Raw genomic sequence first — 17,887 nt, forward strand, 5'->3', positions numbered from 1 at the left:
TGGAGACTTTACAGAACATAACTACCATGAATAGGAAGAATTAACTGTCTACACAGCACAAGTAACTTTATGTTTATTACATTTATAAAAAATAAATTTCAAAGGTCTATCTCTCAACAGTGAAATAAAAATACATAATATTTTAAAGATCCTGGGATGTGGTAAAACTGTAGTTGGGTACACTGAATCTAACTTAATAATAAAATCAATGATCATGGCTGATCATTGTAATGACTTGGTATCAGAAACATCACATTTATTATTTCACTTAATCATCATAACAAACACAAAGTACAAAGTATTATCTCTATTTTACTGAAGAGAAACTGAGACCCTACAGGCTAAAGTAACTTGCTTGGTGTTACACAGTAAAATATGTAATTGGCACTTAAACCCAGGACTTCGGATTGTACGGCCTAGGACCTTGCCTTGATCTCCGATGGTGATAAATAATGCTTCATACAATGATCTACAGATGTTTGCTTGCCTAATGAACAGCACAGTTCAAACCCCAAGGCTCTCACAAACATGACTGGAAGTAATAAAGTAACAAAGACAGGTATTTATAAACATTCAGTCAAGCATTTCTCATTGGTAGGGACAGTGAACAATGTGGAAAGAAGGACAGATAAGCAATAATCTTATCAACTCTGCTTGTCTTATGTGTAAGTGTGTTTATTGTATATTTCTCTTCTAAAATCCTGTTCGTTTTCTTCTTTCCCTCCTTCAGAAGATGAAAGAGACAGAGCCTAAGAACTTTTCTATAAATTCCTATGCCAGACAGAATGGCTTATGTGAGTTTCCTGTAGAGTGAATAAAGATCAGGGTGTTCTAGATCTGTTTGAAAGTTGCATAAATTCAAATTTTGAATAATACATGACTTCTGGTTCAATCGGCACCTTGTATTTGCATATAAGATTTTTATATACTGTGGTAGTTCTATCACCTGAATCAGGTTATTTGGTTTGCCTGGCATAACCTGTCTAGATACTTGTTTTAATAGATGCAGACAATAGTTTGTCAAACAAGCAGCTATTCGTAGCCATGCATTTCTTTTTACATCAGAAAATTGGCCTATTCTAAGTCACCATCTCTAAATCAATGCATTTGTTCTGGTGATGCCTTTGGCTTTTGAATGCTTACAAATACCACAAGTAATAGATTCCCAGAATTACAAAGCTGGAAGGTTTGTAACCAATCATTTCAATCATCTCATTTTTCCCAGTGAGGAGACTGAAGACCAGAGAGGTGAAATCATTTGCCCAAGGTGATATAGCTGGCTGGTGGCAATGAGACTTCTCTTGCAGTAATCCTTCCATGGGGTCATGCTGTCAAAAGAAACCACATCAATCAGGCCATGGACTGCTCTACAGTGAGCAGAATTAAGTGAATTAGCAATGTGAGCTGAACTAAATACTTTTGGTCATTACTTTTGTGCAGTAGATTGAAAGAGGTGTGGAGCAATGATCAGATCAAGGCTACTGCCTTATTTTATATTTCAGGATCAATAAAACAAAAGATTGACGATTGGATGGAATTAAATATTTTAACAATGAGACTACTACCTAGAGGATTTTCACAAATCCTTTTAAATACTATAAACTCACTTTTGGCTGATCAAAGACCTGTATGAGACAGTTGATGTTTTCAGGAGGTTTTATGATGTGCTCATACCTTTATTTCAGAAAGTGCACATTTTTATGAAGGAATATAGTAGAACAATAAAATAATCAATTTCCCATGCTTCCTCTGGAGCTGTCAATAAGAGCTGTAGTTAGGACTTGGAATCCATGCACAGAATGCATTGCTATTCAGAAAAAAACTCAGTGTGAGATTTTCTGGCAATAATTCTTGTCATCTATTAAGCATAAGAACCTTAAAACTGTCTAGTCTATCAAATTGAGAAGGCACTTGTAAAGTAAACATTCCACCTAAAATAATTGGTAGTAAATTTCCTAAACTATAGTCTCATCTTTTGAAATATCTATACAAACAGCCTCAAAAGCTTGCTTAATGTTCAGTTTGTTTCTTTAATAATCAGATGTAATGAGTATGAATTATTAGTTAGCTTTTGAGTGCCAAAAATATGTTTCTATATATTTTTGAAATCATTTAAAAATACTTCTGTCTTCCAGGCCTTAAGGTTGGGTAGAAGGCAAGTCTCATTCATTCTTTGAGTACCTCCCCATCTTTTGGGTCACACACGGGCCTAGAGGCATTGGGTATCCTTGAAGGAGCCTCTTAGCTTGTGGGCTCTGACTACTTTATGCCCACCCAGATGGTCTTGTGGGCTGGGCTTCCACAGGCTGGAGGTGAAGCCAGAGCTTCCTCAGAATGGGTCTTACTCATCTTCTCCCTCTGCAGGCAGCCATATTCTTCCAGGTCAATGACTTCCACTGATGGTCCCATCCCCTCCGTGCCAAGCTAGGCTGCGGAAGAGAAGGCCAAGGGCCCCACTTTGGACACACTTTTTTTAAGATGCCCAGATCTCTATCATACTTGCAACTCTCTTGTGTTCTAGGCCTGAAGAAGCAATTATTTTCTTAATATCAAACGCACCCCTCTTTGAACATTCAGATCCCTTTTGTGTCTCTGACAGCCCAGAATAAATACATTGTGCATTCTCCCCAAAGGGTAGGGGAAGCCAGACTTCCAGGCTTAGCTCTCACTTTGGAATACAGTGGAAACAGTTTCTTTTAGGAAACATCAGTATAGTTAAACACCCCACCCTGAGTGTTGCTTTGACTTTATTTTAAAACCCGTGTTATTTCCTCTATACCTATTGCCTTTTGTAATTTTTTTAGAAAGCACATAGACTTCTGTAGAATTAATGAAATACAATACAGTAGTTCTGTGACATGAGTTAAAATAGTTTCATTCCAGATTTCAAGCTCCATGAGGACTGGGGTGGTGCTAGATGCCTAATGTGGCAACACATCAAGCTGAATGATTAAAACATGAAAACACAGATGCTTGGTAAGACTGAGATGGAAGTGAGGCCCATCACAGATGGTACTCCTTTGGTCCCATGGTCTCCAACCTTGGCAGCATACTAGAAGCACCTGCAAAACCTTAAAACTTACCATGGCTCAGCCCCATGCCAACGGATTCTGGGGTTGGGCCTAGAGTCCGTAAGTATTTAGCCTCTCCCAGCTCAATCTAACCCTCAGCCATAGGTAAGAACCGCTGAATCCTAATTTCAGTGCTTTTGAAATGCATTTTGCATACGAGCCAACCAAAGCCCTCACAAATGTAGGTTCCTATTCAGTGGTCCAGGATTGGACCTGAGATTTTCATCTTCAATCAACTGCCAGGTGTTGTCGAAGCTCTTGGAAAGCTTTATGTGTCATCCTCATTGGCTATTAATGGCACCCCTGTTCTAAAAATTCTTCAATAGAAATAATTTATATTCTCCCTCATGCACTTCCTTTTGGCAGTATCTGCATGGCAATGAAGTGTTTAAATGGTGGTCGAGCCGTAGTTAAGTTAATGATTATGGATGAAACATCTAAATGATTCAGGCCCTGGGTAGTCTTCTGTTCCCCCAGGAACTGAATTAATCTAATGATTTTCCACACTTATCTGTAGTCTCATGTAGCCTAAAACCCTTCCTTATTTGCAATCATCCTCTACCCAGCAACCTCATTGCTCAGTATGAGAAGCAGAGGTATAGGCGATACTCTTGAAACACTTAGGTACTAGAGAACCTCCTTGTTTTGGTGTTTGATAGTCTGGATTCTCTTGATTCAAGTGCTGGGAGGCAGCTCACCTGATGGAGCAAAGCAGCTCCATCTGTCTCACAAACTGACCTCAAGAAGTTCTGGATGCGCTTTGAGGTTATATAGAGCTGACTCAGAATAGCATCAAACCTTCAGATTTAGCAGTTTCTGAGTGACAGTTGATATATAGTACTTCATTTCTAGATTAATCCAAATAGATCCTTGCAGAATATGTGCATAGCTAATATTTGTAGTTTTAAATACAACAGAGTCAATTTTTATAACTTGCAAACTGGATGATCAAAGGCAATGTTAGTTTCAGGGATATATGTTTATGGTAACTCACAACTGGCATTAAATGGAGAAATCGGGAGATGCCTTCTGAGGGGAGGCTGACCGAGGGTGAAGGGGAGAAGTGTAGATGCACACATTCTACTCAGGGACAGATATCAGCACTAACTTCCTTAGAATTACTTCTAAAGTTTCAGCTTCCGTCCAGCCCAGGCCAAAAGGCCGCCCGTTCCCTCTGTCCTCCTAAACCCAGCCTGCACTTTATCTTCTGTGGAGCTTATGACACTGATCACTCTTCTCATCTTTGAATCCTCTATAAATATTCATAGGCTGTAAGAAACCATCTCAGGAGCTGGCTCTCTAGCTGATGCTGCTGGATAAGTTAATCATTCCCACCCCTGAGCATGGAGGATGAATTAGGTGAAGTCGGAGTAATGGCAGAATGAAAAGAACAAAAGTCAGTCTCAGATCCCAGGTTTCAGTCCCCCACCCCCTCACAATACTGCCTGTGATCTGGGAGATGCCCTCCAGCTCACTAGTCTGAGGCTGACACCTGCCGAGGGGACACAGGGGTGGCAGTGAGTCAGAGAGTGCCTTTCTGGGAAACCCACTCTGCCCTTTGGAGCTCTGCTTCTCGTCTGAGGTTTACGAGAAAAGGCATTGCTAGGAGTGCCCAATAAGCAGGTCATCGATTCTTGCTCAAACATCTTATCGTAGGAGGATGTCCTAACTCTTCGTGTCCAGACAACTTAATAAGTGTTTATGTCCTAATTACTTAGCAACCGTCTGAAAAAAATAATACACGTGCACTGAAAGAAAATATAATATTTGCATTTCTTCCTTAAGTAACCACTTTGGGTGCTGCCTAATTTCTGAAATCTCAGGGTTAGAATTAGAATTAGAGACACTGTCACCTTTATTTCATGTTCCTCATTGATTGAATTGTGTTTCACAGTGGATGAGTTGGGGGAACACAGCAGCCTCTGAAAATCTAGCTTCACGGGAATATGAATTCACTGAAGGGACTGTAGCATCTAATATGGAAACTGGGCTACCTGGAGACAGTGGCTCCTATGGTGTCTGACAGATATAGCTATGCTTTCCTCAATTTTAAAATATCTTATAGATCTCCTCTATATTCATTGCATCATCCCAGTGCACTTCGTGCAGAGTTGGGGAACTGTGGCCATAGCCTAACATTTTGACAATGAACTCAGAGGGAGTCGAGTGCCCTAAGTGAATGTCATTTGAAGACTGAATGCCATGAGTGCATTACAGACGAAGCTCAGAGATACTGTGCTTCAGTTCCGGACCACTGCAATAACGCGAGTGTTGCAATTAAATGAGTTGGGATCTTTTGCTGGTGGAAGGTCCTGCCTTTCACTTGTTAAAAAACACCTCATATGTGACGTGAAATAAAGTGAAGTGCAGGAAAGTGAGGTATGTCTCTATACGCACAACACAACAGCTGTTTCTAAGAGACAAGAGGGATGCTATCGCATCATACTAGCGTAATATCCAAAAGTAAAACCATGATTCCTTCTCTTAATGTAGAGCTTTCTGGAGAATTAACTGCTCCCCTCATTCGACAAGAGTTTATTTAACACATGCTATGTGCCAGGCTCAGTCCTGACCACCTGGGAAACATCAGCGAACAAAACAGATAAAGATCCTCGTCCTTGTAGAACTTACATCCTATCCCCTTGTTTTAGGGAGTGGACGAATGCAGAGCAGCATCGCCTGTGAGTTCCTCCAACAAACGACATGAGAAAGTTAGAAAAGGACTTGGATCTCTAAAGTTCCGTTTAATGGCTTATTTTCAGACGCTAGGATTCCGCAGAAAACAGGCATACTTAAGATATTTAGGATCTAATCAGTGACTGTAACTAGAGGGAATTATACTATGTTAATGGAAATCAATGATCTATGCATACTATATTAATGATGACTGGCGATATATGAATTTAGTGTGCGTGAGGAAGCAATTTCCGTTAATGGATTGATTATACCCAGAGTGCCGATACCAAATCGAGTGGGAATGATGCTTCTGGTAGGTCACCCTCATCTTTGTTTACCCTCTGGAAACATTTAATGCCACACATTTTGGAACATGGGGTGTTTTATTTAATTTCCTTCATGGCATAGGAAAAAAATAGCACATGCTTCCCTCCACCCCCATCTTTCAGCCTTGGACAGCAGAATTCTCTTTGAGAAGGAAGAGACATTCTTCACTTTACCTGAATAATTAGAGCCATTTTTGGATCTGCTGTGTGGTGGAGATATGGCTTTTCTCTATATCTCTTGGAGAAGGGGGAGATGGAATAGGACCGTTCACACAGGAGCCTGACTAAGCCAGCATTCTCTCAACCCATTTCTCCCCAAATCAACAATAAATTCATAAATAAATCACTGCAAATAAAATCGTCTGAAATTTAATTTAAGACCTAGTTGTGGCACTTCGAGTCCCCTAAGCAGTGTTTTCTAGACTTTGCACTAAACTGGATTAGCATGAAATGTGGTCTATATGTAAGTGACAAAATGAAAATGCTTTCCCTCTGCACCGAAGAGTGTATATCCAGAGTATAAAGCAAGTTACCCGGAGTCCACAATTTAGAAGTAACCATTGCTAAGATTTTCATTTATGGCCTTCTGGTCTTTATGTGTGTGTATAATTTAATAATAAGTAATTTGCTTTATAACCTACATGTGAACCATATCTTTTAGTTTACATTATATCCTGAACATTTTTTCTAAAACATGTTTTTGGTTACTGCCTGCTGTTTCAGACTATAGATGTCCATAATTTATTTACTCTATAACCATTTATCAACATCTAATTTGTTTTTAATCCTTTAAAGTCAGTTTAATGAAACCATTAAAGATTTAAAATTTAGCTTTCATAATTTATTAAAACATGAACATCCCCTGAGTTTCTATTAACTGAAATTCGCCATATTTTTTTTTCATTTATCTATCACATGGTTGTTGAGTATCCACCATCTACACAGGCAGCACCGTCCTCTGTGAGAGACAAAGAAAGTCTATTATTTTGAGCCTCGACTGCGCCCAGTCTGCACTGAATGGTGCGTGTGTCTGCAGGAGCCGCTGGTCTGTTTGGAGACCAGGCTGGCAACCTACACTGACAGCCGTCCTCTCCGGCCCGCACGGAATGGTCTGTGCAAATATACCTCTAAACAGGACTTGCAAAAAGACAGTGATACTTGCTGAAGAATTCCTACTGTCATTAATTTGATTTAGGATAGGAAAAGAGAGGGTGAAAAAGCAGTTTATTATAGGGACTAGAAATCAGAAAAAAAATCACTTCAGAGACAGTTTTCCCACCGAGAATAGGTGCTGAAGCCTAGGAAATGTGTCCCGACTCTAACGTTTATCTGTGTGTTCATTTAACCTGTTGCTCCCTCGGCATCATAAGAAGCTAGTTGACATCGAAATATGGTGCTGGTCTTAGAGTCCCACAATCTAGTCTCTGCCGTTTTCTTTGCTGCTTATTATTAGGGGGTCTAATGTGATTGATGTATCTCTCTAAACTTCAGGCTGCCCCCATTGGTCAAATGGGATTTGGGGCAACTTAAGAAAATGCATGGTATAGACATAATATATGAGGGGGAACCCCCCAAAAGGCATTTATTTATTAAAAAATGTACATTTATTCTTCATGTTTAAACTTCAGTCACCTTCAAAGTACTCTCCATTTGATGCAATACACCTATTGAGATGTTTTTCCACTGCTCAAAACAGTTTTTGACTTATTGACTTTGATGCCTCTTGGTGCTTCTGCTGTTTTTTGTTTCACCTCTTACACACTGGCAAAATGGTTTGCTTTCAGGGCTTTTTTCATCTGGAGAAAGAAAAAAAAAGTCACTCAGGGCAAGATCAAGTGAATAGGGAGGGTGGGCCCAGGGCTCATGCTATTCTTGGTCAAAAACTGCTGAACATTCAGCATGGTATGGGCAGATGTGCTCATAAATCACCCATTGTGAAATGGGAAAAACGTGTTGAAAATTTCAAAAAAATTTCACTGAAGTCTAACACAGCCTCTCACAACAACACCAGCTGGTACAGATACAGATGGGCTCCTAGAACACTCATTCAGTGAGGGAAGCCTGTGCTACAAGGGGCCCTCCCTCCAGAAGATAATTCTGGTTTGGGGGGTTCCCCCTTGTATTAATGGCAACATATCACACAACCCAGAAGAATTTGTATCATGATTAAGAGTACTGTAGGTGAGAAAGCCACATCTTAAAATGAATAAATTCCTCAAGCTATTTAAAAAACCCCAAATCCTTTTTGAGAATGGGCTAATTTGTGTTATCCTAAAGCTCTTTAGCATCAGAGAGAGAAGGGGAGATGTTTGTGGAAGCCCCACATGGGGGCAGGGCAGTTGAAGGGCACCCCGTGTCCCTGGTTCAAAAGATAGACAAGCAGGTGAGCATCCCATTGATGGCTGACTGTGTTACCCCCTCACCCGACTAAGGAAACCCACTTCGTAGTTTGACAAGCGAAACTTTGAGATCTATTTATTGGTGGGTCCTTTCTAGTTGGTAGAAAGCGCACCTGCCCTAGGCTCTTGAACAATTATTTCCAAACATTTTACTAATTCCTGTTTCTCCACTGCGATGTTAACTGAAGTTTAACCCCAGAAGCTAGGGTGACCAACTCATTCCAGATCGCCCAGGACTTTTCGCTTTCTCACAAATGTTCCGGGAACCCTCTCAGCCCTGGGCAAACTCGGGTGGTTAGTATCAGCCCAGAAGCTCAGAGTGAGGGTTTGGATGTCACAATAAACAAATCAGAGCAGATGGCTTCCCGTTCGAAAGTGAAATTTCTAGAACAGTGTGCATATTTGCACTCTCTGAAATGTATGGACATAGGTTACTGCGGCAAAGGAATACGAGTTTGAGAGAATGCTGATCTTCAAAACATACAGTTGAATCCAAAAGACGGAGGGAGACTGGGATGTATGCTTACCCTTTGGCCTGTTGCCCTTCCAGAATTTAGCCTTCACTTCCCCATAATCTTGTCACTTATTTGTTACTCTCTACCTCGACTCAAGTGCTAAAGGATACAAGTTAGAAGAAAAAAGAAAACTCTGGTTACCAGTGAACTTTACCCACTTTGCATGTGAAGAGCATTAATTAATTCAACAGAAGGCATGACGTATACTCAGTGCGTCTGCCACCAGGCAAGGTGCTGGCCTCCTGGGGAGCCTGGCCGAATGCAGTGTTACATCAGAGTGAGGGAGTGTTCTGTGGGAGGCACACACATGATGCTCAGGAAATAGTGTTGGTGTTGGATCAACGGTAGTTGTTTTTCGGGAAGAAACAACTATAGGACAGAGATGCTCCAGACAGCTGCAAATGGCTGTGGAGATCTGGCTTCTTGACAAATGTGCAAAGCACTAAAAATGACATTGAAAATTATGCCAGTCTCAGGTGATTCTGAGACTCAAGTTTTGGACAGTGACTTATTTGAACTGTCTCAATCATTAAAATAATTTGAGTTTATTTTAGCTACTCTGAACTGGCTACAGATCTGTGATCTTTTGTTCAAAATATTTGGAGCTGAGTGAATTTTGAAAATCAGAAATTTTAGGAGTTTTGTTATATAATAAAATGCATGTACCACATATTATGTTACTATGGATCTGAAATAGCACGTCATGATCTGAGATATAGTAATTCTTTTGCAATATGTATGTTTTTAAACTAAGTAATATATGTGTATATAGACTATAAGTGGACTTTTGTTAATTCAGATCCAGTTTTGATGACAAAAAAATCACAAAGATAGTTTTAAATTTCAGAGTTTTTAATTTTTTATGAATTGAAATAAAGACTCTGGAAGACAGCAAACACAAAAGTATTAAGTATCAAAGTATTAGTATTATGATCTATTGAAATTCTCTTACACACACACACACACACACACACACACACAATTACAAGGAGGTTGTTAGGGCCTTGGGGCCTCACGGAGCAGATGGGATCAAGAAGCCCCAGCGGGACAGGTGTTTAGCTGCCAGGTGTGTAGTGCCAGAGGGCTGGCACACAGCAGCAGACCAGGCTGAAGATGGTGTCTGCCTGTCCGAGGTAGAAGGTCCAGCAGCTCAAGCCGTATCTGAGTTTCTGCATGTGGAAAGAAATTAGAACTGCTTTTTAACTTTTATCATATTAATGTATACTATCAGCTAGTATTTTGAAGAACCTTTTATATCTTGGCAAAATCAAAAACTGCTTGGGTTTTAAGAAAATACCAAGTAATCATTATTCCTTCCTGTCTCACAGATCAAGATGTGACATTTTGGTTATTGCCTACAAAAATTTGGCTCCATTGCCGTTAGATGTAACATGAGACTTTGTCTTATGTAAGATCCAAGAAGACTTTAAAATAAGTCACTTTAAAATAGAACCTGGCAGTACGGAGGTCAGCGCTTCACAGTGTTGGTGGTGCATTAGAGAGATGGGTGACCGTGGCGGGGGAGCAAGGTGCTAAAAGCCTCTTGCTACCCGGCTCCTCCTCTGAGGTTCTAATATAATTGGTCTGGGGGGCAACCTGGATATAGAGACTTTTTAAAGCTCTCGGTGAGTCTAACGTTCATCCAGCCTTGGAAACCACTGGTTTTCAAGAATTCACTCTTGGTTTTAAGTTCTACATAAAGGGAGTGAAGTCAATATTTATTTATTTACTTACTTACTTAGTTACTTATTTGGGGGAATTCCACAGCATTATTTAAACAATTTTTTAAATTGTTGTTCAAGTACAGTTGTCTCTGTTTTCCCGCCTCCACTTTAGCTAAATGTATTTGCAACTAAAATGAAAATATAAAGCATGGAAGTAAAATAAAAATTAACTCCACGCCAACTAACCAGTTTTGTTAAAAACATGTTTTAAACCAAAGGGTAATCTTTATCTTACTTTGTATGTATTTTATTAAAATAATATACTTTGCCAAAGAAATGTGGGTGTTATGGTCCAAATACTCATACAGATTTAGCACTATAACCTGGAAAATACTCTCCTGGTACACAGCTCTGTTATTTGGCATTCGGTTAAAGCCATAAGAGAGAGTGAGCTCCTGCATCTTGTTCTGTCACTCACACTGTGGACTGTAAAGAGATGGTGACTCTGAATGTTAAAGTTGTGGGAACCAGAGACATCAGAGATGTTGCCAAATGTTATATGGGCCAGTGGTGTTGGGAGTCCAGCCCAACCTTGATGGCGGACTTTGATTCAAAGCTGTTTCCACTCCCCTCACACTACTTAGTTTGCCTTTATACGAAATACAAACTGGGTTGAGATTGGTGAAGACAATTGGAAACAAGGCATTCATATTCTGGGCTATACAGAGGATAGAATTATTAGAGAGGAGAAGCTACAACGCAGACACAGCCTCAGAGTATTTTCTTAAAAGCAAGATAAGATTACTATCTTATTTGACAAACACTCTATCGTGCATTGCTCCTGCTAGCATGTGGTATATAAAGTATCAATTGACAAAGTAGACTCTGTAGGGTTTGTCTGGGGCCCAGTTGAGAGAAAAGTAAATTATGCTTCGAGATTGAACATTTGTTCAGATCGTGAACATTTGATATGTTTTCTGTTGTCATCAAAAACAATAGGCAGCTATAAATCCTCAGAAATTGATAAGGATACAGGAAACTTGGGTAGCAAAATCCAATTTCCTTCAGAAAAGTGGGTGGTAGGTCTTTCACATGCAGGTCAACTGCGTATTTGCAGCTTTCTGTTAGGGTTTCCAAGTCTCAGCAGAGTGACTCGGGGTGGCTGCTCAGATGGCGTGCTCACGCTTGAGGTTCGTTTTCATACAGTGATTTACCACGGAAGGCGGCCATGAAGCTTTCAAGAAATGTATTATCTCTCTAAGTCCTCACAGAAACAATACCGTGGCTCCATCCAAGCTGGTGAAAACATCCTGATCTGATGAAATCTCCAGGTAGAGAGGAAAAGACCTTCTCAAGATGTAGTAACAGGCCTTCCTTAAATTAAAATGTCATTTAGCAAATACTAACTTCTATGTCAGTTATTTAATCTAAAAAAGTGAAAGTCCACAGAAAAGTTATTTGAGAGCTTGGAGGGTTAATTAAGTGGTTGCTTAACTTGTTATTGAGGTTCTGTACCTCAGCTTTTTCTTAGAATGATGCCAATTTTCATGGTTTTGCCAGCTGCCTTCCACATCACAGAGAAAATGACAAACAGAAACTAGGCTATGTGAGAATTTACATTTCTTTTTCTTTGCCAAAATATTAGAATAAAAAATTCCCCTAATTAAATTAAATCCTATATAAAATACAAACATGACTGAGGTCTAGAAAAAGAATCCCTTTGCTTATTAAGAAGCATGAAAAGAGTCCTTAGGGGTATGAGAGGAAACATTGGTCTTAGAAATTAAGGATTTGGTGTGGAGTCCTACCTCTCCCATAACTAGATATCTCACTTTCAGTAAATCACTTGGCATCTCTGCCCTGGCTGGTGTGGCTCAGTGGATTGAGCTCTGGCCTGCAAACCAGAGGGTCACCAGTTCGATTCCCAGTCAGGGCACATGCCTGGGTTGCGGGCCAGGTCCCCAGTGGGGGGCGAGAGACAGGCAGCCACACACTGATGTTTCTCTCCTTCTCTGTCTCCCTCCCTTCCCCTCTCTAAACATAAATAAATAAAACATTTTAAAGAATCACTTGGCATCTCCGAAGCCCATCATCTGGGAAGTGGGGCAGTAATCAGAGTCACAGTTGTTATGAGGATGAAAGCAGCTTTTATGTTGTGATGTATAAAAAACTTATTTTTTACTTTCTGTTAGTAAACTTCAAGTTGCGGGTGTATTTATTTATTTATTTATTTATTTTGCCTGGACCAAAAAATCCCTATAAGCTTACAATGGAATGTGTTAAATTAATAGCTGGGACTGCGCAATCTCAAAATGCTGATAGTGATACCTTTTCAGTTTAGACAAGTAACATCAGCTCTGTAGTATTTGTCTTTTTTTAAATGTACTTTCAACATTATTTTAGCAGGTATAGTTCGAAAATAACCTATCACAATAGACAGAAGTAACTGACAGTGAGATTAGCATGATTTTATCAATTGGTACAATCCATGTCACTGAACGATCTGCTACCATTTGGGCAAATCCTTTATCGGTAATTTCATTTATGACACGCAAATGTCTCATTCATTCATTCATTCATTCAGAGTATTTCAAGTCATGTTTGTTTAATGTTTACTTCATGGTTTGCTTCAATTTGATTAGCAGACCATTCCTAATCTCCAAGAGTTTATTTTTAAAAATCTTTTTTTTCTTTATAAGGAATGGTCTCCTAGCAGAGGTAAGCATAACAAAGTGAGAACTCTGACCTCAATAAATTAGGGATGTTTATTGTATCCTGACTTCAAAGTGCAAAGGCTGGCAAAGATTATTTTTCCGTCCTCAATAAACTCTTGGCTTTTTGAGCTCTGTGATGAACCTGAGATGCTTCCCCCTCCGGAGACTGAGGACAAGTGCCCTAACCAGGCTTGTGCTTCTCTCTGGTTGCCTTCACAGCAACGCCCCTGAGCTCACTTAAGCCTCCGAGGGTGGACACTGCTCCGGTGGTTGCGTCTCCCTACCAGAGAAGAGACTCAGACAGATACTGTGGGCTCTGCGCAGCCTGGTTTAATAATCCTCTGATGGCCCAGCAACATTACGATGGCAAGAAACACAAAAAGAATGCGGCAAGAGTGGCTTTGTTAGAACAACTTGGGACAACTCTGGATATGGGGGAACTAAGAGGTAAGAGAAACTCTGCTAATTTCTGCCCCAGAACTGGGCTTTCAGAGAAAGGCTACATTTTCACAGATTGGCGTGATTATTCCTATTAATTAGGCTCATCTGAAAGGAATAGAAGAAAAAGGAAATGAGCAGAAAACTAGCTCAGTTTTTGTGATCTCCTTTGTTTCAAAGAGTTTGTTATTTCCATATTTTTATCGACTGTTTTTCAGATCAAAGCCACCCATCCACAAATCAGATTTCATGTCCTTTGTTTCATCTTTAAACATCTTCTCTAACAAACGCTTTTTTACACGAACAGTAGGAGAGAAGATGCCAAAAAAGGCCAAGTAGCATTTTCTTATTCAATCTTTTGTGCTATTAAGAATTCAGCTCAAACAGGGCAATGCACTGACTCCACTCGGTGGCTTCTAGCAAGGCCTAGCTCCTTTAACAGAAATAGCCTGGAAACTGAGGCACTATGGTCCTATGTACCATGGTTCCCGGCTACCCCACCCCATTTGACAGGTATTTTTTCGATTTGATGGAAACCATGCAGCATTCAAAGTTTGTGTGAAGTTTTGCAGAGGCTGCTGAGCAGAAACCTGGAAACTGTAGGGTGAAGATCAGTCCTGTGGGTTTCTTAGGCAGCCAGGTGCCTGTTTTTTATGGAATTTATAGAATATTTCATTGTCAATAACCGTTTAAGCATTTTTGATCACCTAAACATTTTTGATGAACTTAATGTTGGCAGCGTAGGAAAAAATGGCATATATTTCTGAGAAAATAATCCTGTGAAAGGTGCTGTTAACATTGGACGTCAGAGGTTATCTGCGTGATGTAAGCTGTTGTGGGCTGGCCAGGGAATCATCATTCACAATAGCCATAATAACAAAGTTTGCAAATCAATTTTGCAAATGCAGCCTAGATTTAAAATAGTTCTGTGTGTAGAGCCTACAGTTTTTATTGTCCCAAGCAGGCCATGAGCCCCCGAAAGGGGTCATTGTAGTCAGGATATAACCTGTTACGATTCTAGACCAAGTAAGTGGGATAGAAGATCGTGCTGTGTGAGCCGAAAGAAGGGACAAGTCACTTCTGATGCTGCTGGTGAGGAAGATTTCACCAAGGAGAGGGACTTGGGGTGGAATTAGAAAGGTGGGTAGCATTTCGGCAGTACAAAGGCATTCCATGTGAGCAGGATTATATGTCTAGGCAAAGAGACAGGAAAATAGAAGCTGTTGGCTACCTGGCAAATAAACACATTATGAAGAAAGAATCCAGCATATATTTATGATCGGAAGTCAACTGGTATATCTGTAGAGCTTGATTAGAAACTGATTATTCTAAGAAATGTGATTGAAAATGACAAATAAGAGCAAACATTAACAACACTTTGCTTTTGTGTATGTTTTCTAGCTATAGAAAAACAACACGGGTTTAATATTTTTCTATGTTGAATGATCTCATTGCAGAAACTTTGGAGTCATTGTTACTACTGCTGTTTGTTGGGGTATTTCTCATGTTCTCAGGCTATGTCTCGTGGAGACAATGCAGGAGGAGCCTCCCCAGAGCTGAAGGCCTGCCCTGACTCACTGTTACTGGCGGATAACAATCTGACTCAGTGGCTCCTTCACGGCAGGGCACTGAAAGGGAAAAACAGGACTTATGTTTTGTGCCGGATATCACAACATATGGGAAATTATTCCTAGAGTACATTCTTCTTGTCAATGTGGAATTATCCCTGCTGCACCTTTTATGTGCAACCACATCTTAATGACGTGGGCGTCTGAATTGTGCTCCGTCGGAGCAGCTTGCCTTTTCCACAGAAGACAAAGAGGGCTGCTCTTTGACTTGATAACTCAATGTGGCTATGACGCGGTAACAGTGAAATGCAATTAGCATGGAATGCGGTGTCCTTGAAACCAGCCTTTTCCCCTACCCCTGGTGACATCTTGACATATGTTTATTCCAGCATTAAATATTGCAGAAGCTCAAGGAATAAAGCAATGATGATAACTCAGCACATTTTAAAACACATACACACAGACACACCCCTATTTCTAGAACACTTCTAATGCATGATCAATTAATTAATAAGAGCACAAATGCTAATCGGTTATTGAAGGCATAGCTATCACTTTTTAAAAAGTGGTGTCGAGCAGTTGGAGGATAATATGGCAGTACCCCGGGCTTTCTTTCCCAGCACGCCTCAGCTTTTTAAGCAGTGTGTTTACTTGGTTACTGTGGTTTACCTGGTCATCTGTTTTTCTCCCTGCTCCCCCATGAATTGTTAGCGACTCGAAAGCATCTCTTCCTGTTTTGCTCACTGATGTGTTCAAATCATCTAGAACAGTGACAGCTACATAGTAGGTACCTAATAATTGCCGAGTGGATAAATAAACAGCAAAAGCAATATTTAAAAATCACCTAAAATCCTACATTTTAACATGGCAATCATTTTTCAATTCTAAAAAGGTCCTGATTAAATAATTTTTACAGGAAATTATTTATGATGTTTTTCTTCTAAATTTCAAAAAAAATGTTGTATATTTTATGTATTGTCCCATGAGAAGATATTAAGTGTTACAGTTCAGTGAGTTTTAACCATTCAAACACCTTGTAATCCACACCTTTGTCAAGAAAACCCCCACGTGCTCCTTCCAGTCAATCCTACAACTTCTGTTCCATGGAAGCGCTTTTCTTATTTTTGCACCATAGATTATTTTTGCCTGCTCTGAGACCCCATATAAATGGGAGCAGAAAGTATCTATTGTGTGTGTGTGTGTGTGTGTGTATCTTTTTTTGCGTAGCATATTGTTTTTGAAATGTATCCACTTGTTGCCTATAATGCAGAGTAGCCTTTCTTACAGAGTAGTAGCACAGTTTGTATAACCATTCTCCTTTTGATTTTTGAGAACTATTTAGAATAAAACTTCCATGAACATTTTGCTGCTGTTGTTGTGATTGACGTGTTTTAATTCTCTTGGTAAATTCTTAGGAGTAGAATAGGTGGGTCTTAAGTTGGATGCCTTTTTAACTATGTAAGAAACTGCCCCAATATTTTTCAGAGTAGTTTCATTATTTTGCATTCTCAAAAGAAACATGCCCCCTTATCCACAGTTTCACTTTCCCTGGTTTCAGTTATGGTCAACAAGGGTCTGAAAGTATTAAATGGAAAATTCCAGAGATAAATGGTTCCCAAGTTTTAAATCGAGTGCTGTCCTGTAACATGAGGAAATTGTGCACCATCCCGCTCAGTCCCGCCTGGGATGCAGCCCATGTCTTTGTTTAGCTTATGCGCTCTGTGTGTGCTTCTCTCCCCCTAGTCACGTAGTAGCCGTCTCAGTCACCGGGTCTGCTGCTGTGGTACCACCCTGCTTGTGTTCAAGGCATCCTTATTTTACTTAATAATGGCCCCAAAGCCATTGACATAACTTTTATTACAGTACACTGATATAATTGTTCAATTTTATTATTAGTTACTGTTGTCAATCTCTTCCTGTGTCTAACTGGTAATCAAACATCGTGGTTATGTATGTGTAGAACAAAACGTAGCATGTAGAAGGTTTGGTACTACCTGTGGTTGCAGGCATCCACTGGGGATTCTTGGAACATAGTTCCTACAGATAAAAGGAAAGTACTGTATATGAATTCTGTATTCTCACCAACATTTGTTTTTGCCAGGCTTTAAATTTTAGCCACTCTAGTGAGTATAGGCGAGTATTTCATGATGGCTTTCATTGGTTTTTCCATATTGATGAAGATGCCAAGGCTTTTTTAATTGTGCTTATCAGTCATTTGTGTATCTTTCTTTGAGAAATGCCTGTTCATGTCTTTTGTCTATATTTTTCAAAATTTGGTTGTTTGCCTTTTTTATTATTGAGTAACTGTTAGGTAGAAGGTTTTCACGTATTATTGATACAAATCCTTTGTCAGATATATGCATTACTATTTTTCTCCTAATCTGTGACATGGATCCTCACTCTTTTAAAGAATATCTGGTGGGCAGACATTTACATTATGGAAGTCTAATTTATCTCCTCTTTTTCTTTTTGTGATTATTGCTTTTTGTGTCCTGCCTACAATAATCTTTGTCTAC

At 39.8% G+C, this 17,887-nt stretch overlaps 1 protein-coding gene across 2 annotated transcripts in view; it reads left to right on the top strand.

The window, feature by feature from the left end:
• The window catches only part of ZMAT4 (zinc finger matrin-type 4), a 317,747-nt gene that overhangs the window by 195,506 nt on the left and 104,354 nt on the right, over positions 1-17,887 (top strand). The window contains exon 5 of one of the 2 annotated variants that reach the window (XM_028527005.2): positions 13,585-13,812. The exons of the other annotated variant lie outside the window; for it this stretch is intronic. Within the exon in view, the coding sequence (XP_028382806.1) occupies positions 13,585-13,812 (228 nt within the window). The remainder of the gene's footprint in view (positions 1-13,584; positions 13,813-17,887) is intronic. 2 annotated transcript variants of the gene reach the window in all.

The sequence above is a fragment of the Phyllostomus discolor genome, chromosome 11 (assembly GCF_004126475.2).
Source record: "Phyllostomus discolor isolate MPI-MPIP mPhyDis1 chromosome 11, mPhyDis1.pri.v3, whole genome shotgun sequence".
NCBI classification, from domain to species: Eukaryota; Metazoa; Chordata; class Mammalia; order Chiroptera; family Phyllostomidae; genus Phyllostomus; species Phyllostomus discolor.